General features: G+C 34.9%; 4 protein-coding genes across 5 annotated transcripts in view; 1 reads left to right on the top strand and 3 right to left on the bottom strand.

Annotated features, from left to right (window-relative positions):
• Positions 1 to 1,109: 1,109 nt before the first annotated feature.
• Positions 1,110 to 8,420, bottom strand: wnt8a (wingless-type MMTV integration site family, member 8a). Its single transcript, NM_130946.3, is given in 12 exon segments — positions 1,110 to 1,763; positions 2,622 to 2,764; positions 2,920 to 3,045; positions 3,134 to 3,272; positions 3,401 to 3,434; positions 3,512 to 4,946; positions 5,035 to 5,177; positions 5,263 to 5,388; positions 5,998 to 6,136; positions 6,253 to 6,286; positions 6,406 to 6,539; positions 8,321 to 8,420. Coding segments are annotated over 6 exon segments (1,080 nt in total). The 5' UTR covers positions 6,477 to 6,539; positions 8,321 to 8,420; the 3' UTR covers positions 1,110 to 1,763; positions 2,622 to 2,764; positions 2,920 to 3,045; positions 3,134 to 3,272; positions 3,401 to 3,434; positions 3,512 to 4,379.
• Positions 1,110 to 8,420, bottom strand: wnt8-2 (protein Wnt-8a ORF2). Its single transcript, NM_001020801.2, is given in 12 exon segments — positions 1,110 to 1,763; positions 2,622 to 2,764; positions 2,920 to 3,045; positions 3,134 to 3,272; positions 3,401 to 3,434; positions 3,512 to 4,946; positions 5,035 to 5,177; positions 5,263 to 5,388; positions 5,998 to 6,136; positions 6,253 to 6,286; positions 6,406 to 6,539; positions 8,321 to 8,420. Coding segments are annotated over 6 exon segments (1,065 nt in total). The 5' UTR covers positions 3,580 to 4,946; positions 5,035 to 5,177; positions 5,263 to 5,388; positions 5,998 to 6,136; positions 6,253 to 6,286; positions 6,406 to 6,539; positions 8,321 to 8,420; the 3' UTR covers positions 1,110 to 1,208.
• gria1a (glutamate receptor, ionotropic, AMPA 1a) overlaps positions 8,075 to 24,553 on the top strand; it is a 381,070-nt gene continuing 364,591 nt past the window's right edge. The window contains exons 1-2 of one of the 2 annotated variants that reach the window (XM_073921699.1): positions 8,075 to 8,368; positions 9,395 to 9,454. The gene's annotated coding sequence lies outside the window, so the exon portion shown is untranslated. Of the gene's footprint in view, positions 8,369 to 8,404; positions 8,580 to 9,394; positions 9,455 to 24,553 lie in introns of those variants that run through there. The other variant, XM_073921700.1, reaches the window with a different exon arrangement.
• On the bottom strand, positions 9,872 to 12,155 carry tmsb2 (thymosin beta 2). The gene is made up of 3 exons (XM_021481226.3): positions 12,039 to 12,155; positions 11,330 to 11,434; positions 9,872 to 10,894 (listed from the first exon to the last, which is right to left on the bottom strand). Exons 2-3 carry the CDS (start codon positions 11,427 to 11,429, stop codon positions 10,857 to 10,859), a joined length of 138 nt encoding a protein of 45 aa, XP_021336901.1. The 5' UTR covers positions 11,430 to 11,434; positions 12,039 to 12,155; the 3' UTR covers positions 9,872 to 10,856.

Raw genomic sequence — 24,553 nt, 5'->3', positions numbered from 1 at the left:
AATGCAACAAATATGACACACACACACACACACACACACACACATATATATATATATATATATATATATATATATATATATATATATATATATATATATATATATATATATATATATATATATCATATTTGTTGCATTGTGTAATTTGGTAATACATATATAAATAAATAAATATATATATATATATATATATATATATATATATATATATATATATATATATATATATATATATATATATATATATATATATATTTACTTTATGAATCTTTATGAACCTTGCAGCCATTAGGTAATTAGCACGACGCACAATAGTTTGTTAAACAAAATATGTAATCTAATTTTAGCAGGACGCAAGCCAACAGAGAAGTGGTAATGATATCCTGATATAATGATATACATTGCTGTACATTTGTTGTAGCCTACATATGTGTTATGAAGTATTTTTTTGCATAAACAAACCCAGACACCGATATTTTTTTGGAAGTTTCATCATACACGCTTGGGTTGGAAATGTCTAAACATTATTTTCGTATTGGTCACTTTATAGCTTTATACATTTGTAAATTACAGTTTGTTACAAAATGTATTATTAACCTGTATTTTTAAGAAGTATCAGCATTGTCTTCATTTATTTGATTAAACATACAAAAAAACTAAGATTGAAACAATTTATATGAAAATAAAATTATATGCTACAGATGTTAGTCGTGCTGTTTTATACATTTTGTGACAACCATAATATATTACCAATCTGAATTGTGTGTTTTTTTCTCAATTAAACAGCAAATTAATCAATAGTAATACATTATTGATGTCAAAAAAGACATGCTTAATAAATTTATTTAACTTTATTTGCGTCAACGAATAATGAAATGTAGCTTTACATTGCATTTTAAACTAATATGTGTATATGTATATGTATATATATATATATATATATATATATAGAGAGAGAGAGAGAGAGAGAGAGAGAGAGAGAGAGAGAGAGAGAGAGAATCATTTTTAGTAGGCTAATGCTTCACAGTATTACCATTTCATTCTATATTTGATTAAAATAACACACCATAGCTTACTACATAAGAAGTAGGAGACACAAACGAACAAGATGATTTGTTTAAAATATGTTAATATATAGCAATATTTACAAAAATGGCAAACAAGAAAAAGTGCAGGTATTCTTCGAATAAAACAGTTTTAGGCGTGTTTTATTTTGGTCCTCGAGGTCTACGCCTGTTATGACCATGGCTTCCGTGTCTGCGGGTGCAGACGTGTTTGACAGTGACCTGGGAGCAGTTCTCGCACTTAACAGTGCAGCACCAATGAAACTTGCAGTTGCAGCTGCTAACGACCTCCGTGCGCCTTTCCTCCACCCGCAGACCGCACTCATGGCACAGTCTGCGGCAGCTTCGCCTTTCCCATTGAGACAGACTTTCCCCGTGTTGCACGCACTCCCGACCCTCTGTGCCAGGAAGTCCAAGGCTCAGGTTTTTGGCACAATAATCCGGCGAATCCTCTAGATATATGAGCTCTGTTCGGGCGATGGAGCCGAATGCGTCTGTCATGGTCACGCGGTTGTCTGCGCTGTTGCCTGCGCGCATTCGTCTTTTGTCCATCTCGAGTTTCTGGGCCTGATCGTGCTTCACTTTCAGGTAATTGCCAATCTCACGGAAGTCAGCCAGTTGCATCCAGCATGTTTGCATTGTGCAACTTTCTGACATGCCATGACATCTACAAATCCTCTTCATTGTCGCTTTTACAGCCTAGAACAGGAACAGAAGAATTCTTATTTTACATATCTTGTGCGTGGAAAAAACATTTACACACGACGTTTCAGTAACTATAAAAGATGGTTTTAAGAATAGTCCAACAGTCACGAAAAGAATTGGTCTGGCTCTAGGGTAAAGAACGGATGTTTGCATCACCAAATACAATTGACTATTGAATCACAATAGCCTACTTGCTATTGTTTTGTTATGTCTTTAAAAAGTTTTATCTAGATTTTTGGGGTCTATCAATGTGGTATGGTTAGATGAATCGTTGCTTTAAAGATGCAGTGACGCTCTGGTTAATAAAAACCTTAGCGTAGCAGGGGTTACTTCTTTGTTGGATTTGAGAAGTTACGCGTGTACTGTGGTGCTTCACAAATGAACAGAGCTATAGTCAGAATATAACAGTAGGCTATTTTAAGCTAATCGTATTCAAAAGAAGACTGGTTTAAGGCAAGTTTATTTATATAGCTCATTTTATGCACAATAGTAATTCAAAGTGCTTTACATTAACAAGAATAAAAGAAACAAGAAAATAAAAATTAAAAGAATTTAAAATGATTAAGACAGATAAAACAGATTAAAATTTTAAAACGGGTTATGAAAGAATAAAAAAGAAAATACAAAAGTTGATGTATTTGAATAAACAAGCCTACATTTTGTTAACGATGAATAAAATAAAGTACAAATTGCAAATTTGGCGCCCCTAGCGGATTGGGCTATATTCTTATTTGACTTAATAGCTTAGTAGCCGAATAGCTTATTATTATTATTGAAATAATTATTATTAGAAAAATTATCTACATTCAGATATACCTTGTAAAAAATTTCACTTATGCCCCCTTTGCTTACCAAACGTCCAGCTTCATTATTATGAAGATTAACTGCAGCTCGGGCGTCTTGTCCAGTCTCAAGCGCATCCACGAATTGTTTAGAAATTCTCTCTCCAAAATCCACGTTGTCGCTACATCCTCCCCATAGCCAGCCACGACCCCCTAAAAGTAAATGCATCGTGACTGATGTAAATACAGTAAATAGCCAACTTTAATTCCATGATTAAATTAGTTAGTCGTCTTTGTGGTTTATAAATTTAACAGCTCTGTCTATATTAGGATGTTTTAGTATGCGAATTGGCCAAAACTGTTCTTACCAAGTCTGCCGTTCCTCGAGCTGTCACACCCGCATTCGTTTAGATCTCCAAGACTGCAGTTTCTGGTTAAAGTGTACATTACGCCGGCTGCGCTTATTGCATGGACAAATGATGACTCTCTTGTTGCTAGAGATGCAATATGGGCATGCAGTTATTTTCCAGGCGTTGTTTTTTATTTTTAAAGTTATACAGCATACACTTATGAATATCTTACCACTTCTCAAGCCTTTGTGAGTAGAGAGTTGCAGAGCGGTGTCCGGGCAGTTCCACCTGTCCCATGCAAACTGGTGTTTGCACTCATGTATCCCACTCTGTGCCCCAACCCGCACACTATTTGCATAGGTAAGATAAGCCTGGAAAGATAGGAAAAGATATGGGTGTTTTGACACTCACGCTTCGCCACAAGCCAAATGATTAGGTGGTCAAGTTTTGTTTCATGATTTTTAAGGTGGTCGTATTTTTTAAGTTACAGAAAATTTACCTTTGGCCCAGTTATCAGCAAATTGTTCATTGTCCTATGAATAGAAAAGGTTAAAAAACGCGTTAACAAAAGCAAAACTGTTTACATTATCGCAGTTGATGATCCACTTACCAAGTGTGTCCAAGGATAGCTTTGTCCCAAATAGGGAATAGAAAGGCCCAACGGAAGAAGTAAGCCATTATTTTAAATCCAAAGTGATAAGACAAAGGCAATGTACTGATTCGAGGAAGTGATGCGCGCTCCGTCGTGTACTTTATATTCCTCCAAAGGGGGTCAGAAGGAAGAATACCTATTGTTGCAGAATTCCTACCAAGCTATTGGTCCATACTTCACAGCCAAGTCAAGGAAACGCCTCCAGAACTTCAAAGGATGCCAATACACGACAGATGATTCTCCCTCTGCGGGCATGATCCCAAAGTTGCTGGGGCAGATGCATTATTCAAGTGTGGTTGAGTGTGATTTTACACCTTTAATTTACCAATAAACTTTTTAACCAATGGCATCCAAACCGCGCAATTAAATTGACAACTAGGAGACAGTGATTTTTCGTTTTAAATATCTAATGTGCTTCCCACTACAAAATAAGTCAATTTAATATTTACATATAAACAATGTGAGTTTAAAAAATAACAATATAAAATATTTGCCTTAAATAAGTTCCATAAAACACAACATTTAAACCTCATCGTGAAACACTGCATACTGTCAAGTGATCTGTGCATGAAAAAATACAAACATTTTTTGAGAGCAACAAAATCTGTGATCTTATGTCGAGAACGAAAAAGTGCAAATAATGAACTTCAAAATAGAACTTCAATGAATTCAATTGACAGTGGGAACGAGAAAGCCCATGTGTCTTATATAGAGCGTCAATTTACATTTTGCTTGCAGAAATATACAGAAAATTATATCTTAAAATCTCATAAAATATATTTACATTAGAAATATACAGCTTTACATATTTGCAAAGAGGATTACTTCATCCACGACGCGTGTGTTGTCTTTTGCGTGAATGGTTGTGCGGCCGGCGATTTCTGTGCCTTTTTGCGCAAAAATACCTGGTAACGGTTTGAGTGCATGTTTCGCATTTGACTGTGCAGCACCAGTGAAATTTACAGTTACAGCTGCTCACTGTCTCAATCCTCCTCTCTTCTACTTTCAGGCCACATTCGTGGCATAGCCGCCTGCAGCTTCTTCTCTCCCATTGAGAAAGATTCTTCCCGCTTTGTAGACATTCCCTGCCTTCAGTTCCATGTAGTCCCATGCTGAGGTTTTTCACGCAGTAATCAGGTGAATCTTCCATAAAAATGAGTTCTGTGCGCGCAACTGCGCTGAACGTGTCCGCTATTGCGCCACGGTTGTCCGCGCTATTGCCTGCCCTCATCCGAATTTTATCCATCTCCAACTTCCGTGCTTGATCATGCTTGATTTTTAGGTAGGAGCCGATATCTCTGAAATCAGCAAGCTGCATCCAGCATGTCTGAATACTACAGCTTCCAGACAAACCATGACACTTACAGGTCCTTTTGAGCGTTGCTTTAACAGCCTAAAATGCATCAGAAATATGCACATGCGTTATAAAAACGAGTCATTTCGTTAAAGTAAAGAAAATGAACAAACTCATAGGTACTTACAAGTCGACCAGCTTCGTTGTTATGCAGGTTGACCGCGGCGCGAGAGTCGTGACCATTTTCCAGCGCGTCTACAAATAGTTTAGCAATTCTGTCTCCAAAGTTAACATTGTCACTGCAACCTCCCCAAACCCAACCACGACCACCTTCGAAATATAAAAAGTTTCACGTTATTGGTGTGAAAACTTAATAATAATAATATTAATAATAATAATCATACATTTATCTTACCCATTTTTCCGATCTTGGAGTCGTCACAGCCACAGTTTTCGAAGTCCCCCATGCTGCAGTTTTTCGTCAAAGTGTACATAACTCCAGCAGCACTTATAGCATGCACAAAGGCGGTCTCTCTGGTGGCTAAAGAAACAAACAGGCGAACAAAAAAAGTTTATCATAAAATGTTATGGGTCAAATTTATACAACCTGGTTCTTCTTGCGTGGTGGAGAAAAATCACCGACTTGCGTATTAAAGGCTATATATTTCAAATATATACATTTAATGCATTACCTAATAAACACATTTGGAGAATAGATATACAGTAGTCAACATTTAAAATGTATCAAAACATAAAAAACTGTTCTAAAACTTTAACAACACCCATTCTTATTAGGGCTAATTGTTTTTTTTATTATTTCACATGCATGGTAAATTGTTAAATAAATTGTATGTATAAAGTTTTACGTTTAAAAAAATACAGAGTCATTTTATATTAGGCTTTGATTGAAAATATTTATGTAGTCTGGTTTTGACCGCTAGGAGTACACATGTAAACAGTTTTTCAGGATCATTTAACCCTCGCAATGAACTTTCAAAAAATCGGTGCAGAAAGTATTGTAGCAGTATACCTACTGAAAGTCTAAACTTTTTTTCAGTTTGATAAACGCTTTGAGATTCTAGCCAGAACTTTCTCTTAAAAGAAATGTTTATTTAAAGTCTATTTTTGATAGGACGAATATTTAACTTACCACTCCGCAGGCCTTTATGCGTCGATAACTGCAGTGCGCTTTCCGGGCAGTTCCACCTGTCCCATGCGAACTGATGCTTGCACTCTTCTATACCACTCTGAGCCCCAGCTTGTACACTGCTGGTGTATGCGAGATAAGCCTGATTTATGTAAAATATGAGCTTTGATTAGACATGTATACGTTTTAGACATTTTTTATGTAAAGATAAAATAACAAATTGCTCTGCAAGAATTTAGGTGTAAAAAATGTAATTACCTTTGGTCCTGTCATCAGGAAGTTATTCACAGACCTACGTGTAGCAAAAACAGAATAAAAGGAAGCATGAGGTCAACATGGGTTAAGTCAAATTTAAAAATGACATAAATAAAATAATAGTAATAAATAAAACTATAAGAAATATGACTGTACCATGCTGTTGACGACAGTATGTGACAGCATATAGACATAACCAACGACGCAAAAATCTGGCAAGGGTTCATTGCTGCGTGAGTGACCAGTGATTGCTCGATCCTCCCTTCTTCTTGAGATGCAAAGCACAAACACTGAGATGGATACGCACAAGAGACAGACGACAAGTGACTGACTGCTTGAATAAGCAAGGCATTTATACCTGTCGCCAACTTTGAGTGACAGGGATCTCCCAAGCTTTGACAATTCGCTGTGAAAAGACCTCGAGGTCGACGGTGAAATTGTTCTGCCTTAATTGCACTTCAAAGCATTATCACTTTTCACTATGCCCGTAAGTCTATTTTCATTAAACTATATATTTCCTGGGGATGTTGTTTTAGTATGATTTTCGACAAATGTTTAAAAATTAAACATTATTTGAATGCCTACTTGCATAAAAAAGTTATTTAATGCGCTAACGTTTGTGGAGACAGATTGAATTGAACTGTCCAAAAGGCATCGACTGTTTAATTAATAATCATTCATTAGGCTTAGCCGTTGATGGTGTAGTGTATTCATGAATGGGCAGATTGTTGATTCCGCACTGGACATGCATACTGGACATACATTTTTGCATCAGAATAGCTTTGATCTCCCATCTAGAATTAGGGGTTTATTAGCAATGTAAAAGAAGTTCAGAAATAATACACAATCCAATACACAATAGCCTATATTTGCATCGTTAAAACATTTGTAATGTCTGTTGATTTAGTTTGGTTTCTTGAACATAGTTTTTATTTGTTTCTTTTTTATAAGGATAGTTTTCACCGGGAAATGACACTGGAATGTAAGGGGATGCTCTGCGTTGTATACAAAAAGCCATAAAATCATTCGACTCCGTTCGCTAAGGGCCATGCAAATAACATGTAACACGTATACGCCTCTGACACTCTGGTGTTAATAGACGACCAGCTGATCCCCTGGGAAAAGCTCTGGTGTGAAACATGTCTGAAAATGTAATCGGATCGGTTGTGTGGATTAGTGTTTTTGTAAAAATAAAATAAAATAGGAAAGGTAAAAATGAATCAATACGATTTGTATGTCGATTTGTAGAATGTACAGCTTGCCATATGTCATTCAACGATGTGTATGAAATGTGTAGACAGCTTACGTGTCTTATTCTCTAAAAAGTAATGAGAAAAAACTATATATCTATATGAGTCACAAAAGTTTCATAAGTTAGTGTTTAATGATGATTTAACCAAAATACAACCATGTGTCATACAAGACAAATTCAGTAGATAAGCTCATTCACACCAAGTTATTATTTGTCACCAGGGGATCAACAGCTGAGAAGTGTAAACAAAAGGATAATCATGAGGGTGATTATATTTCATCATTTTACTTTCGATAACATTTGCGATTAATTAATACGCTATATGGAGATGTGAGTTTATATACGGTTGCTCGTGGAAGATTAATTGTAGAAACCACGTATTGACATCTTCGAATCAACCACCACAGTCACTCAAAACCCCTTTTCAAAACAACATTTATTCAATGGTCGGATAATGGTTTAACCAATGCTGCGGGGTGAAAGACAATGGAGGGACGCGCAAGTGAGGATAATCCCACTAATTGGACATCGACATCATCAAGTATACAAGTTGCCTGAAACCCAAATTCCCACACCTACTTGTCACAAAACAAACTCGTATTAAACCATTATATTGCGCTCGGAGAACTAACCTAAGTGGAGCCGTCGTGCCATAAACGCCCGCAGAAAACTTTTATGGAGTAACAAACTGCAATGACATCGCTTATTCTCACGTCTGAAAGCACGAAATTAACAAATAAGTGCAATAATAAGAAAGAAATAATCATTAAAACTGGCTAGAAGACCATCACCACAGCGTTTAATGGTATCATGACTCACCTTGCTGCACAGATGATCCATTTTGACGAGTCACTCACAGAAGCTCAGGTGCAGTTCATTAGCCATCTTGTGTTAAGGCATATCGCCATATTTTGTAATTAAAAGACTACCCGAGATGCCAAAAATGTAAATCTTTTAGGAGTTTTAGAAATATTCTGGGTTCTTGTATAACTTAACGATAAAAATAGTTTTTTTTTGGTCAACGATTGCGCAAAAAGGCTACCCTTTAAAATCAAGGAAACTTTTCTTTCCTCAAAAGGTGTGGGGGTCTTTGGATTATACATTTCGCCATTACACTGACAATTTCTAAAATGTCAGTCATTTCATTTTTTAAGATGGAAAATGATACCTTAAAGCTTAACAGAAAGCTCCATTAAAAAAAAAAAACGAACTTTATGACAGACAAATTCTCATTTGTAAATTCACTTTATTATGCGGAAAAGACTAGTGTTTGTAAAGCAACTTGAAGTGTTCAGACTAATTATACACTCGTTGCTTTTTTTGTTGTTTTTAAACTCAGTTAAACTTTATTGGTTTTAGTTATGTCAGATTTCCAGAGTGATAAGTTGGTCATAAAACACGATAAGGGCTGGCGAAGCAGTGCCGTTGATGGGTGGCAGGAACAGCGACGCCACCTCAGCCGCGCTTCTCAAATACATCTCGAATATACTTTAGTTCAAAGGAGACCTAGGCGCGTCCTCTAGCACCTCATCAGAAGATGTTAATTCTAAAAACAAGAATAGCCCATTTAATTGCATGTAGTATCGGACAATCATTCCAGCTGTAGGCTGTGCTCTGATGTGAAGGACAAATTTTGGATGGAGGTGTTTTATAATAGCAATGTTAGGTTAAATTGTTTTTAAACTGAGAAATTATATATACCAGTGGCTTCAGGTGCTATTATTTTTCATGGCGCCCCCGCTGGCCACATCACGCAAAAACGCTTGTACAATTTTAGATTGCTCATGGATCAAGCAAATAGTTTCTTTATTTTTATTAGGTCCTTACATTTGTGCCAGCTTAAAAGCTGATATATGTTATATAAAAATTAATTAATCTTGTCTTTCCATACAGAAATCATACAAAAACCAAATTCATGGATTTTTAATCTCCACCTTGGATGCACAAGTCAAGGTATGTGTTGTTTCTTTTTCTTTCCCAAGTGTGATATGTCGGGTTTCTAATGTCACATTACATATTTTTGAACTGTACAATATCCATGGGATGAGAGCATAATAATATTGTAAATCCATTATTTAAATGATTGAATAGTTAATGTGTGGAAAATGTATAGTCAATCCTTATAGGGCCTGAAAAAGTCATGTTTAGTTCACAATTTAAACTGGTACATTGTCTAGACATGTATTTCTGTGAATGTCTGGTCAGACACGTTGCCACTGGATTAGTGATTATTGATTTTGTGACCATAATACAAGAACCTTTTGTTGTGACTACTTGCCCTATACAGTACAACTTGCTCCAATTTTAGTTTCCCAGATTTAATTAATTGTGTGTACAGTAATGTTAAGTATTTTGACAGGACGATCTATATCTTAAAGAAATGAATACTTTATTGAATATGAATGCATTAAATTGATCAAAAAGTGACAGTAAAGTTGTTTACATTGATACAAAAATATCAGTTTTAAATAAATTTTACATGCGCACATATATGGGAAAAATTAAGAGATCAATTAAAATGTATCACATTTCCTGGCATTTTTGGATTCATTGGGTGTGTGTGAGTAAAATGTTAACATTTGTTTAAGGTCTGATCCCATTTCTTTGAAATTTCAAATATAAATTGTGTGATTTACTGCCAATTGTTTTGGAAAAATAATTACAATAGGCCAAAATGGTAAAACAAATGTTTTAGTTTTTGTTGCATCTTTATTTTGCAAAAATAACAATTGGTTATTTTGTCCAATTGCCATTTTTGTTTTTTTTTGCAAAATTATATTTCTGCCATAATTATTTTTATTTATTCATAGTTGTGTTAGTTGTGTGTGTGTGTAAAATAAAAAATACAAAATACATAATATATAATATATAATACTAACTAAATAATAATGACTCGTTAAAAAAAACATTTATGGAGAAAAAATGTACATTTGAAATTCATAATATTTCACAAGGTTAATATTTTTACCATATTTTTGATCAATAAAATGCAGCCTTAGTAAGCTTAAGAGACATTTAAAAAGAAATATTAACAATCAGTTTTAAGAAGACAAGTCATATTTGGCATTTTATTTGTTTTACATTTCACTTGTCTTTATTTCATGATGAAACCCTTTTAAAAATTATAAAAAAGAAACAAATGCACTAAACATATTTTGGTAAAATACCCATTTTAAACCCTGTCTCGCATCCTCCCCCTTCATCACACACCCATTCATAAGCCCCAGTGACTCCAATCGCCATGTTATCCATGCATCACGTGGGGCAATAGCACCCTTTAAACAGAAATAAGGATTGTAATATCTGCCATGTCAGAAGAACATGTATTGTGCTTGTCTTCTCATCGGCTCCTAGGTTACGGAGTAGCATCTCCTTTCCTCTCCTGTTCAATAGCTGAAAACAGATTACATATAAATAATGCTTATTAATACCTTTATTGTGAATGTAAAGCTTCTTATGAAAGAAAGAGAGATGTATTTGAAGGATGGTCATGCCAAATATCGTGGCATTTTTGCAAATTAGATGCTTATTCACATGGGGAATTCTGCAAGCAGGCTTAGGTCTGCACTGCAATGCTGATAGAGGATTTTGAGCTGACACCCATCTGCTGACATAAGAAGCTGAAAAAAGGGGCAGTGTGATTGTGCTAGAAAAATAGAGAAGGGAATGGGAATGCAGAGGTGCCTGCAACAAAATGATAAATAAAGACACAACACTGCAGAGAAATAAAAGGCAGATGGGAGAAAAAAAAGAGACCAACACCACACCCAAAATGAGTGGACACATCGTATGCTGTAATGCAACACACATACACAGACACACACTCACTCTCTTTGGTGGGAAGAGGGTTCTTCTCTTTTGTCTCCGTCTTCTTCAGCTTGGTTTTGTCAAACCTGGCGATTTCTGTTAGGTCTGGCTTGTCAGACATGTTTGCTGCCAGCAGAGATGACAGATGTGATTCAGTGCATTGACCTTGCTTTTGTCTCTTGTGTGCTTTTACATGAAGGTATAACTTGCATGGTGTTTCTAAATGCAATATTTTTAGTTATCCACTGCACGGTTACAATTATGATTATGTACTGCAGTTATTTTTAATGCAAATAGCATGCTGCATTACATACAAGGTGCATTAGATGGTGTATTTTTCAAGGCAAGTATATCGGATGCTTCAGGAAGAAATATTTCCGTCACATGTACTTGTGTGATGGTAGCATGTAGCACACGTGTGTATCATGCAGCGCTGCTAACCGCCCACCTAGCCATGCATCTTAACATGCACACCAGCACATTTCATTCCTTCCTTTATTAGATCTACATCTCTTTTGTTGTTGTTTTTTCTTCTAGATTTTATGTATTTAAGCATACACCAGCCTTTTTTTCCCCTCCACATGCTACACTGCAGTGTCTTTCGCACAGGAAGAATAGCCATCCATTTTCCTATAGCCATTGCTAGTTTGCCATCTCCATTTGTCGCATTAGTCGCACTAAACCCACAAGCACATGCATTAGCTTTTGTTAAGCTCGATAAAAGGCTTACCGTAGGGCACAGAAGTGGCTGTATCCACTGGCTGGTAGAAAGAGAGGAGGACGGCGTGTCTGCTGAGATTAGACTGCGTCTGCTGGTGTCTGTGTGTCTGCTTGGGCGTGGAATTATGAGGAGAGAGAGGAAAAGAGGGAGGGAGGGATGCTGGAGAGCTGTAGTCAGCCTGTCCTTTCTGTATCAGTAAATAGTCATGCTTCAGACATACAGCGCCTTTATGTGATGAATTAGTAAATCTGGGATATGACCAATAGTGCAGACATTAGGATTGCATGCATGGTCTATGCCACAGCTGTCTGATGGGGGTTGGGATGTCAGACTGACCCTGAGTCATGTCTCGTTTTAACATGAGCCGAGAGGGAGCACTGTTTTACTGTTCTAACATTTATATCCTTTTTAATATTATTAAATGATAATTCCTGGAAATTGTCCATGGATGGAAATCAAGTTAAGTGGTGCAGTATTATGAGATGTATTGCATGCATGCCTCTGAGGGTGAAATGGTATTATATTCTTATGCTTGGTCAGTGATTACATTCTTACTCATAAGGTCTCCTGTGAGCATGACATCATTCGAATTTCAGTAAAACTAGTCAACCTAGGAAGGACCTAGGGTTATAATTATACCGGACATATAGAGATATGTAATAATATAGCTCATTTTTGAATATAATGTTTTTTAAATGTATATGTTTGTTTAATTTATTACTTTTTTATTGTAATAAGGCTTCTTAATTGTAAAATATTTTACTTTTATTTTTTTGATGAAATGTATACCACTTTGATACCTTTTTGTCAAGGATAAGTCATATGTTGGTGTTGTTAATAATAATAACAACAATAATACTAATAATAAAATTTAAGTTATTCAGAGAAATCATAATAAATACAAGTGTATAAAATACAGGTAAAATGTTTACAATAACAATTGTGGGGGTGAAGTGCAAATGTGGGTGTTCCAGTGCTACAACATTATTCTGACTCAATCGGTACTCGCTAATCATGGCCGATCTCATGAACCAAAAACAATTATTTGTTTACAAGCAGAGGACATATAAGAACTGGAAATATTAGGGATATATATATATATATATATATATATATATATATATATATATATATATATATATATATATATATATTTAGTTGAAGTCAGAATTATTAGCCCCCCTGTTTATTTTTCCCCCAATTTCTGTCAAATGGAGAGAATTTTTTTTCAACACATTTTTAAGCATAATAGTTTTAATAACCTACTTCTAATAACTGATATTTTTTTCGTTGCCATGATGACAGTAAATAATATTTTACTAGATATTTTTTAAGATACTTGTATACAGCTTAAAGTGAAATTTAAAGGCTTAACAAAGTTAAGGTTTGTTCTGTAGACTATCGAAAAAAATAGCTTAAAGGGGCTAGTCATTTTGACCTTAAAATGGCTTTTAAAAAAATTTAAAACTGCTTTTATTCTAGCTGAAATAAAACAAATAAGACTTTCTCCAGAAGAAATAATTGTTTCAGACATATCGTGAACATTTCCTTGTTCTGTTAAACATCATTTGGGAAAAAATTAAAAAAGGAAAAAAAATCACAGGGGGCTAATGATTTTGACTTCAACTGTATATATTATTAATATTTTTGTTTTACTTGAATATTTAAAAATATAGCTTATCGCAATATACTTATTGCAATAAATAGTAGTTTATGGACCTATTTCCTTTTATTAATAAGTAATGGATTTACAGGTGTGCATTTTAATTTCTTATGCATCAAATTTGTGCTTCAAACTTAATCATTTGCAATGTTTCCAATTTTCTCTGTCAGTGATTTTTCTTACCAATTTTTTTCATCTGTTTTATCTATTATTTTCAGTAAAGCTGCTTCTGACCATTATTTCCACACTAAATGGTTATAAGAGACATGTTTAAAAACATGCAACATCTTTTATTTATTCTCTTATAGGTAAGGAGAGATCACCATTTTAGTATCATACTTTAAGCTTTATAATGCATAAAGCACATTTTCTCTTTAAGCATCAGAATCGGTACTTGGTATTGGCTGATCACCCTGATAAGGAATTGGTGCTCCGTATCAGCGGCAAAAATCCTGATCAGAGCATCCCTACTTATTGAATATAAAATACGTCAACAAAGAGAGTATGAGAGAGTTACACTGATTGACATTTTATCAATTTTTTTTAATACTTGAACACCCTTTGTTTTCTTTGACAGACATTCATGAACCAACATCTTTTAATTGTATATTAAACATTTTACTTTAACATTCTTTTTGTTTTAACAATTTGAGTATATTTGCTAATTTGTAATCTTTACACCAGTCATCGGTGCTTGTCTGTTCTATTTTGTCAAATAAGTTAATTAAATTTAATCCAGATCTTTTTCTGCATTCATTTGTCAATTCACTTGCCTGTCCTCCTACCAATAATCTTGCCCTAAACACATCCTTTGTTCATCTGATCAAAGACAATGCCTAAACTTTAGATATTGTTTGAGCAATTGCAGTCCAGCTTGATGGGAGGGAACAAAAAAAAGCTTGATAGAATTGTGTACACACACTCTTGTAATTACAAATTCTTTCCCACATTGTGTGCTTAAAAATTTGTCAAAAAAAAAAAAAAAAAAAAAGATGGTTCTGAAAATAAGATTTTAGGTAACACATTTATGTCCTTGTGTTTTGATCAAGGTCCAAGGCAGATGATGTTGTGACTAGACCAGAAGATGGCGATATTTCATTTCAGTTCATTTCTGCTAAAGGCGATTTGTAGCTTCTCTGCAACTTTGCATGAATTAAAAAAAAAAACGTTTTTAGTTTTTAGATATTATTTATTATTACTCCTATTAAAAAGTATTAAATACAATATAATTTTAATTATATATATTATATATTATAATAATCATACACTACTGGTCAAGTTATTTATTTTTAATTGCAATTTTAGAACAAAACATTCAAAGGCAATACAATTGACATCAAAATAAATACAATATATAAAAAAATAATTACCCTAAACTTTTGACTGATAGTGTGTGTGTATTCATAATTATAGAGATTACTAAATAATAATATGACACATTTAAAATACAAAAATCGTAGAAAACATCTTAAGCGACACACTCCATGGTAAGAGTGGAGTCTGTACGTGAGTGAGTGTGTATGTTTTTATCTTTAAAAAAAAATCTATTTTATCTTTTATTTTTTAAATTATTATTATTATTATTATTATTATTATTATTATCATCATTATCATCATTATTATCGTTCATAGTTTATAACATTTACCTGTCCAGTGACAGCAGGTGGAAAATAGCAACTTTGCTAAAACCTGTCACAACGTATCTTTGCTTTTCAAGGTTAATGTGTTTTTGTTCATGCCCCTGTTCAATAAATAAACTCGAATTGTACTTCCCTAATATTTTACAAGCTTTATATTTTTTTACTATATTTTTGATCAAAATATTTTACATTTATAAAATCATTTTCTCTCAATATTTAAACGAACTATTAACAACTGATGAATTGCTAGTTGTGTGCCATTTTATTTATAAATATGGTATTTCAGAAACATCAGAATTCATGAAACATGCCTTTTATTTTCAGATGATTCTGATCCAAAATTACCCAAACATGAATCTTTCCTTCCTTCCTTCATTCCTTCCTTCCTTGCTTGCTTTTTAATAGTCTATATTGATATAAAATTTATTTCCATTATTAAAGCATTTGCAAAATCCTATTACCTTACTAAACTAATAAACATTCTTTTATTGAATTTTTTTTATGCAAATTGTTTTGAAAATGGAGCCAACTGTATAGTGAAGTACTAATCTGTTTTTTTTAAACTACACCTATTGGCATTTTATCTATTCCAAAACTTCCATAACAAACTATATTTACAGATGCTAGAATCCATTTTGAATTTTTCTTTTAATCCCTTTATGTAAAGTTTTCTTTCTAAACTAACAACTGTTTTTAAAATGTAAACAATTGCTTTGGAAATAAATTTAAATAAATATGGCGAAAATAATGACTGATTATCATCTGATTTAAAGCTTATCACGCTAAATGTCTTTTTTGTATATTATTATCCCATGTATCTCTGCAAATCCGAGGATAAATATCCTCTTGCGAGTCTCATTAATTCTCAGTTATGGAGTTTGCAATTCCTCTATTCTGGAGACATCAGGACGTGCCAGATCCCGCTTGTTGTCTAAAGTCTGAGCTGGCAGGAGGCTAAAAGCTCCATCCATAACCTTCAGTCTGGCTCCAGCTCCTTCCATTAACCTTTGAGCTGTAAATGCTAGCGGTTTGGAGATTTGGGGCCAGAGTCCATTGATAAGGTCAGTCAGACATCCAATTTACCTCATGAAAAGGCCAGAACAAACCAACGGAATCTCTCTGTCTTTAGTGTTTTGTCAGCTTACACTAACTCACGGCTGCGTTAGTCGCTCATATCAACTTCTCTCAAATTAAAAGTGCACTTGTGTAACTTCTTTTAGGCAATTATATGGCATATGACCACATGGTGGCAGTGAAAGTATACTTATCTTAAAATCATGTAGCCAGAAAGAGCTTCAAGCTTTTAAAAGGTGTAAGGTTCTTCATTGTCACATTTGAAATATGCTCTATTGACTATGTCTTACAGTTTGTTAGTATGTACGATAAATACTTATAATTGGAATAATTATTTTATTTATATTTATTCTGTTATTTTTGGATTTTCAGACACAGCCCATATTACATGTAAATATATGCAAATTACACCTAACATTTAATTTTCTATTTAAATTTTTATATTTATAAGATGTGCGGCATATATTTCAAAAATTGCAAAAAAGGGCTTTCTTTACATATATAAATATACATATTTACATGCATATATGTTCATAAATGAACACATAATTACAGCTAATATTTGAACACTTACACATTTGTAATTCCACTGGTTGGGAAGAAAATATAATACAAATTTAAGTATGAATGTATATACTCACGGGCCATTTTATTAGGTACTAGTACTGCGTTGGACCCTCTTTTGCCTATAGAACTGTCCTAATCCTTAGTGACATAGGTTCAACTGGGTACTGGAAATATTCTTCAGATTGCAGCAGTTGCTGCAGATTTTTCGGTTGCACATCCATGTTGCGAATGCCGTTCCACCACACTAAAAAGCTGCTCTATTGGATTGCGATCTGGTGACTGTGGAGGCCATATGAGTACAGTGCACTCATGTTCAAGAAACCAGTCTGGGATGATTCGTGCTTTATGATATGGCGCGTTATCCTGGTGGAAGTAGCCATCAGAAGATGGGTACACTTTAGTCATAAAGGGATGGACATGGTTAGCAACAATACTCTGGTAGGATGTGGCGTTGACACTATGCTCAATTGGTACGAATGGGCCCAAAGTGTGCCACCATTACACCACCAGCCTGAACCTTTAATACAAGGCAGGATGGATTCATGCTTTCATGTTGTTGACCGCAAATTTGACCCTACCATCCGAATGTCACAGCGAAAATATATGTACGTGTGAAAGCAGACATTTTTTTGCAATATTTAGAAATACATATTGTGTATATATATATGAGATATTTTGTGTGAATGTCATGTATGTAATTTGCATATATTACCATTTATCAGATTTCTATGTGGTACTAAAAACAGTACAATCACAGAACAAAAAACACCTATATATGAAAAAAAATCCTTCAAACATATTCACTTTTGCTGTTACTCAAAAGGTATTTTTGCTGAATGTGATGATATGAACAAAGTGTAATATTAATAATCATGAATCATGAATACTTTTGTTTCTCCGGCATGTAAACCCTTATTTAGATGGATTCTTAAACAGCCACCCAAAAATCATATGTAATTGCTGTACTAACCAAGTCCCACAGCATGCCATCAATCCCCATGAGCAGTGGGCGTCTCTGTACAAAGAGCTCACTCAAACAGGGGCAGCTCTGAAGAGCTCTGTTAAATGCATTGCTCATGAATGCCCTCAAAGGCGCTTTTTCTATGGCATTATTTTGTCAGTTTCACGTTATTTTCTTTTTCTGCCTTTTTCTTGTTTTATTTTTGTTTATGACATGCATGGCATCACACCACAGAAATGCTTTTTTTTGTATAGAGGAATAGCTCTTAATTTACTGCTAATTTATTCAGCCTCAGGCCTTCCAGGATTTTTTTTTTTTTTACTTCAGTAGAACATTAAAGATTTATTGCTGAAACTATGGTATCAGTGGAGTAAGAAGCTCTGGATTATCATGAGCCAGTCTGATCTAATGAAAAAGTAATTATTTCATATACTGACAGAAAATAGTCGTATTCATATTCATTCATACAATTTAATTTATGCTTAAATGTAAACATCTTAAATAGTGACCCAAGGTGGTAAATCATGTTTGGTTTCTGCCCCAGACTGATCCCTTTGCTTCATATTTCCATGGTGAATATCCTCAGGTGTCACGGGTATGGATTTTAATTTGCCTGAATATGTTTTCTTGACTCTCAAAGGAGTGGTAGACATTGACTTGCATTAAATGAACAGTTTCTTTTAAAACCTTTCAAAACGTTTTACAGAAAAAAGAAAGGTCATCTTGAACTTGAATGGCCTGAAAGTGAATGACAACCATTTTTTGGTGAACTTATACAGAAAAAGATAAATGGTGAAAAGAATTCCAGTAGTTTGTATCACAGGAAAACGCCATAGATACACTAGATATCACATGCGACAATAGCGCCGCCATATTTGTACAGTGCTTCCAGGACAAATGTCATTCAACTGCACTAGTCAAGACTAAAGCCAATGTGAAGATGCTGGACTTTTAACCAACTTGTACTAAATTCTCTGCTTATGCTAGCTTTGTTGAATAAAATCAGCAAACAATGTAAATGAAATATGATAAGATGCTGCGGTGCCAGAAACTTGTATTATTGTCAGCTAAGTGAATGAGTCGTTCATTATGGAGATTCATTCACAAACGAACCACTCCCTCCGTTAGCATTAGAAGCGAAAGCAGGGTGAGTTTCAGGACACAGATTAGATCAAATTCAACAGGGAGGGAGGAATAAACATGCTCACAAACACATGCTCCTTGTCAGCAATGGTCCCGCTTTCACTTCTCCATTGATGTAGAAAAGTGATGTAAAATTATAATTTTTGTGGGAAAAAAAACTCCTGATCATAGATTTATGTTTATATGTGTATCTCTTTAGCTCTGGAGGGCTAGTCCTCCACCTTGGTCTAGCATAAATTTCAAAGAAGTGCTACCCTGTACTAAAATGGCAGCTCTATTGACGCATTTCTTGGTTTGAACCAAGCCATACTCATGAATGAATGCAACACACTCAGAGAGGTAATACGGGACTCCCAGGTACAGACATCCAGTCTACACGCTGGAATACACGCTAAGATCTCATGGCCATGACGCAGCTTAAAAAATTAGTTTCAAACCGAAAGTACGAATTTGCTCGAAATAACGCAAAAACAATAAATTTTCACTTTTTAGTGAAATATGTGTCCTAATAGTGTTTTTAGCAGTGTGGGACACGTATACGACTGTCAACAGCTCAAAAAATGTGTTTTGGTGTTTCGTGACCCTTTAATGGTTATTTGCCACCCTTCAGAGAAAGACGGTAAATAAAAATACGGTAGAAATGCAAAAAAAATACCTTTACAGGATCATAGCGGGATAGAACTGTAAAATACGGGAGAATCCCGGGAAAAACGGAAGGGTTGACGGGTATGAAACTGGCCTCAGATATCCAAAATAAATGTATTTGCTGTTGTAAGAGAAGCATCTTTGGACCCTTTTTTGATTTGAAACTATTTTAGATGTTGTGCAATGTGTTCGGTTGCTGGTTTATACAGTCAAGTCGTTCTATTGCGCCCATTGTTTGTGATTTTGCATATTCATTAATTTATTCATTCAGTCATTCATTTTCCTTCGGTGTAGTCTCTGATTATTAAGGGTCGCCACAGCAGAATAAACCACCAACTATTCTGCCATATGTTTTACACAGCAAATGCCCTTCTAGCCACAACCCGGTACTGTAAAATACCCATACATATACTCTCTCACACACACACACACACACACACACACACACACACACACACACACATAGTATGACCATTTTTGTTTACCCAATTCACCTATAGCTCATGTTTTTGACTGTGGGGGAAACCAGAGCACCTGAAGAAAACCCACGCAAACACAGGGAGACCATGCAAACTCCACACAGAAACGACAACAGACCCAGCCGGGACTCGAACTAGCAACCTTCTTGCTGTGAGGTGATTGTGCTACCCACTGCACCACCATGACCGTTATTATCTGTTAAAACAAAATCTTGCCTAACTTTTTTTTCTTTTATAGGCATGCTGCAATTTATTCTGTGACTGTTTTTAGCATATTTTCTATTTCCAGGTAAAAAGTTTGCCTTTTCCATTTAAACAATTTTTATCTGCATTCAAAATGGTCATCCAAATTGGTGGATTGAAACCTAGCCATTGATATGATTGACTCACTATGCTCTTATACACACACTTATAAACTAAACCTTTAAGTCATCTAGTGCATAAACTTTAAATGGTTGTTTTGTCAATCAGAATCAGAAAGCCCATTTTTGGGTATCTGAATAGGTCAAATTACATTTTATTATGTGAACTTAAGGTTTTTATGCAAAATGTAAAATGACTCTTATGTGCAAAAGTAATTTTTACAGCTAAACTGTAGTATTTGCCCTAAGTTTAGACTGTGTATTGCTGCAAGGCTGTGTCCACTAAGAGAATTACGATGTGCTGCCCTGACAGTAGTGAAGGTTACGGTGGAAGTGGAGAAAGGCCACTGGTATTTACACATGAGGTTTAGAAACAATAAAAGCCTGGCAGCGTTTAAGAGATTATAGACATCCCCACACATCAATGGACAATCCTCTCCTGTTCGCTCTTCACTGTTTCCCTCAATTTTCTGCTTTTTGACACTGGGTTTACATGCCGTTCCTCTGCTGGGATCATTGAAGCGAAGACTTGGAGCTGAGCAATGTTTCCCACATCAGTGAGTGCAGTCTGTGACCCCGCATACGCACGTTTTGTTATCTTTTGACCTGGTAAAGACACCATTATGAATGGCGACACGATGATGTGTTCGTAAACTACAAATATATAAAAGTCAATAAAAGTGCATAAGGATGAATGAATCTAAGGCTTTGGAGTCTCACAGGGGACCTGAAGACTTTTTATTGTGCCTTATTTTCAACTGAAGGATTTAAAAAGTCCGGAGTGTATTATATAACAGCACATAAATGTACTTTCGCAGAAATGCTCTCTTTTTCTGTGCATTTCTAGCCTAGATGCATACTGCATTGTGAGTGTTGGAAAACTGACATTAAGTGGCAGTTGGACAATTGTTATGCCCTGTACGTAGGTGTTCTTTCCGTTCATTGGTATGTTGTCAAGCTCAAGGTTAGAACGATGTGGTACAAATGGTGCTGTGCTCTAACATGGACTGTGGATACATGATTGGCACTGCAGGGGCCAGGCTGTTTAAAAAACTGCAACGAAAGAACAAATTGAAGGATTGTGCTGTGCAGAACTTATGAGCAGGATGGGCAGTGCACATTTTAAACTTTGCTATGTGTAATGTTGATTAAATAATTGGGAAAGGGAAAAAAACCCACCTATATAATTTTTCCCCAATATATGATTAACAGAAATATTTTTTCAACACATTTCTAAACATAATATTTTTTGTAATTAATTTCTAATAACCGATATCTTTTGTCTTTGCTGTGATGACAGTAAATAATATTTTACTGGATATTTTTCAAGATACTATTATTCAGCTTGAAGTGCAGTTTAAAGGCTTAACAAGGATAATTAAGCAAGTTAGAGTAATTGGAAAAGTCATTGTTTAATGGTGGTTTGTTCTGTAAACAATCGAAAAGCAATAAAATATTGCTTAAGGGGGCTAATAACATTGACCTTAAAATAGTTAAAAAAAAAAATTAAAACTGCTTTTATTCTAGCCGAAATAAAACAAGTCCTTCTGTGAGAACCGGTAAGGCACGAGGACACAGGAAAATTGTGGACAAAAATATTCTCTCAAACAATCAAAATAATCATTTTAATCCAACACAAATACTAGTTGGAAAACAAATTGAGGCAACTAAACAAAAATACAACAAATTCAGGAAGTCTGAACATAACCAAACTGAACTGCTAAATGAAACAACTGCAGAGTATTTAAAGACAAATGGTGGATCCACTTTACTAATCAAACTAGTTCTAATTAAGACACTTACAAAATGAAGGAAACAATTACTCAAATCATTTAAATAAAACAATATATCAAAATCATATTCCAAATTAGTTTTCTGCCACATATCGTTACATCGTGTTGGTTCTGCCATGCGGGACCGTCCAGTGATAAATCTTTGACACGCACGCGAATCAGCCCTTTGCCAGTAAACACGTCAGCCAATCCAGCAGAGCACAGCGTCACCAGTCATCCTCCACTGCACTCTCTGTTAAACTCAGTCTTGTGTGGCCATGTGGTTTGCCACCACACTTTCTCTAGAAGAAAAAATATTATAGGAAATAAAAAATTGATTGCTCTGTTAAACATCATTCAAAAAAAGAAATTAAATTCACTGGAGGGCTGAAGTTAGTTACGAATTGCCGTGAGATTGCGTTGGTTAAAACCAGTCTATTAATTGGGCTGTAATGTTTATGGCCATTATTAATAGTTTTACAAATGTAGGATAAGCGAATGGGTTAATTTCTTTAAATCTGATGACCGAGGCCTAGAAAACACATGCAAAAAGCAAAATACTAACGAACTGAAAAAATTTCAGTTTGACCATGAACTTACAACAAATGCAAAAAAGCAATGCACTGCAAGTTAAGAAAATGCATGTAGAACAGCGGGCTGCTTCCTGTTTAGAGTCAGTTTTGTATTTGGTGATCTGAGAGGTGTTTTTTTTTTTACATTTATACATTTTAGCCCTAATAGTTTGACGAATTGCAAAATATCTTTAAATAAACTGCCACCTCTATAGGAAGTAGCCTGGTTTGTCAGTTTTTGGGGTCCTCTTAGATACTTGTGGTCTGTGCTATATGCTGTGCTTTTATTTGCTTGTGTTATCAAATTAATCAAAATCTTTTCTAATTTTTTTTATGCATGTGTTTTACTAGCTTTCAGTGTGTTTGAGCTCTCTTGGCTATCAGGGATAGTTTACCCAAAAATGAAAATTCTCATCATGTAATCACTCAACACTTTTTCTAAACAGTAAAGATGTTTGCAATTTTTTTTTTTTGCAACCGCTGACTTAATTTTTTTCTATAAAACTAACCCATTAGCATAAACTGTTTTATTGCTAACAATATATCATCTTTTGCAGAAGAAAGACACACACAATGCTTTGGAATAACTTGAGGCCTAGTAAATGATAACAGATTTGTTTAAACACATTTTTATAAGTAGTATTTATAAGTGCTGTTGATTGAGCTCAAATTCTTAAATATACACACTGTAAAAAAATCAAATGATCAATTACGCAAGCTGTTTTGAATCAGTTTAACATAATATAAGTTCAATGGACTCATAAGGTTAATTTAATTCAGCTTAAAAATGTAAGGCAACCAGGATTTTTTAAAAAGTGCATTTAATTGCAAATACAGCATGTTACATGGCTTTTAAAGAAACTGCAGCAGATCTTATCGAATAGTTGCTTTTTAAAACCAGTGGGACACACTGCAAGTGGTGCGTAGTTTCTTTCTGCAGAAGTGGACACACATTCCTCATGTTCCACCCAGATTTGAGTTTATCTGGCCTAACCAGCCTGCGAGCACAGACAGAGATAAAGAGGAGGGATGGGAGAAGAGAAGAACAGGGAAGACTATACACCTGTACATGGAGAACACACACTCTCAAGGCGCCTTATCAGGTTCAGACAAAAACTACTATCTGGAACATCGGTGTACACTGCTCATTTATTTTAGGGTAGTGAAAGAGGGAGACAGATAAACCAAGCAGAGAGAGAGAGAGAGTGAGTGAGACAGGGAGTGAAAAGTGGGGTTCGTTGGCATATTCTGTGTCAAAGTGCTCCTGTCTGCAAAAAAAAAGAGATCGCTAAATAAAGATTGAAGACGAATGTGGGAAAAGAGGAAGGCTTTGTTATGTCAGTTGTTCTCTAGTGTTTCTATAAAAATCCACATAGTAATGTTGCGATGTAAAAACAAACCAAAGAATGAATTGTTTATGTAGACCTATTTACGTTATTTTTTTCTGTTGCAAATCTAATGCTGCTCACTAAACTGCCGATGAATGTTTACACTATTTTTGCTGACATATTAATTTTTTTATGACCATTCAGCAGAGGATTTATGAATTAAGAATTACTGGCTTGAAAAAAGTGTTGCATGCAGATCTGTTGCAAACAATTTATTTGTGTTGAATTTAAACAAACAAATAAAGTTTAATAATGTTC

Source organism: Danio rerio, chromosome 14 (genome assembly GCF_049306965.1).
Source record: "Danio rerio strain Tuebingen ecotype United States chromosome 14, GRCz12tu, whole genome shotgun sequence".
NCBI classification, from domain to species: Eukaryota; Metazoa; Chordata; class Actinopteri; order Cypriniformes; family Danionidae; genus Danio; species Danio rerio.
This window is presented reverse-complemented; position numbering and strand designations above follow the sequence as displayed.

What these genes read in the sequence shown, in the direction of transcription:
- tmsb2 (XM_021481226.3), bottom strand. Translation starts at nt 11,429, where the DNA reads ATGTCTGACAAGCCAGACCTAACAGAAATCGCCAGGTTTGACAAAACC. An exon ending in CCCTCTTCCCACCAAAGAGA is followed by an intron (nt 10,895 to 11,329) that starts GTGAGTGTGTGT and finishes ATCTGTTTTCAG; the next exon opens with CTATTGAACAGGAGAGGAAA.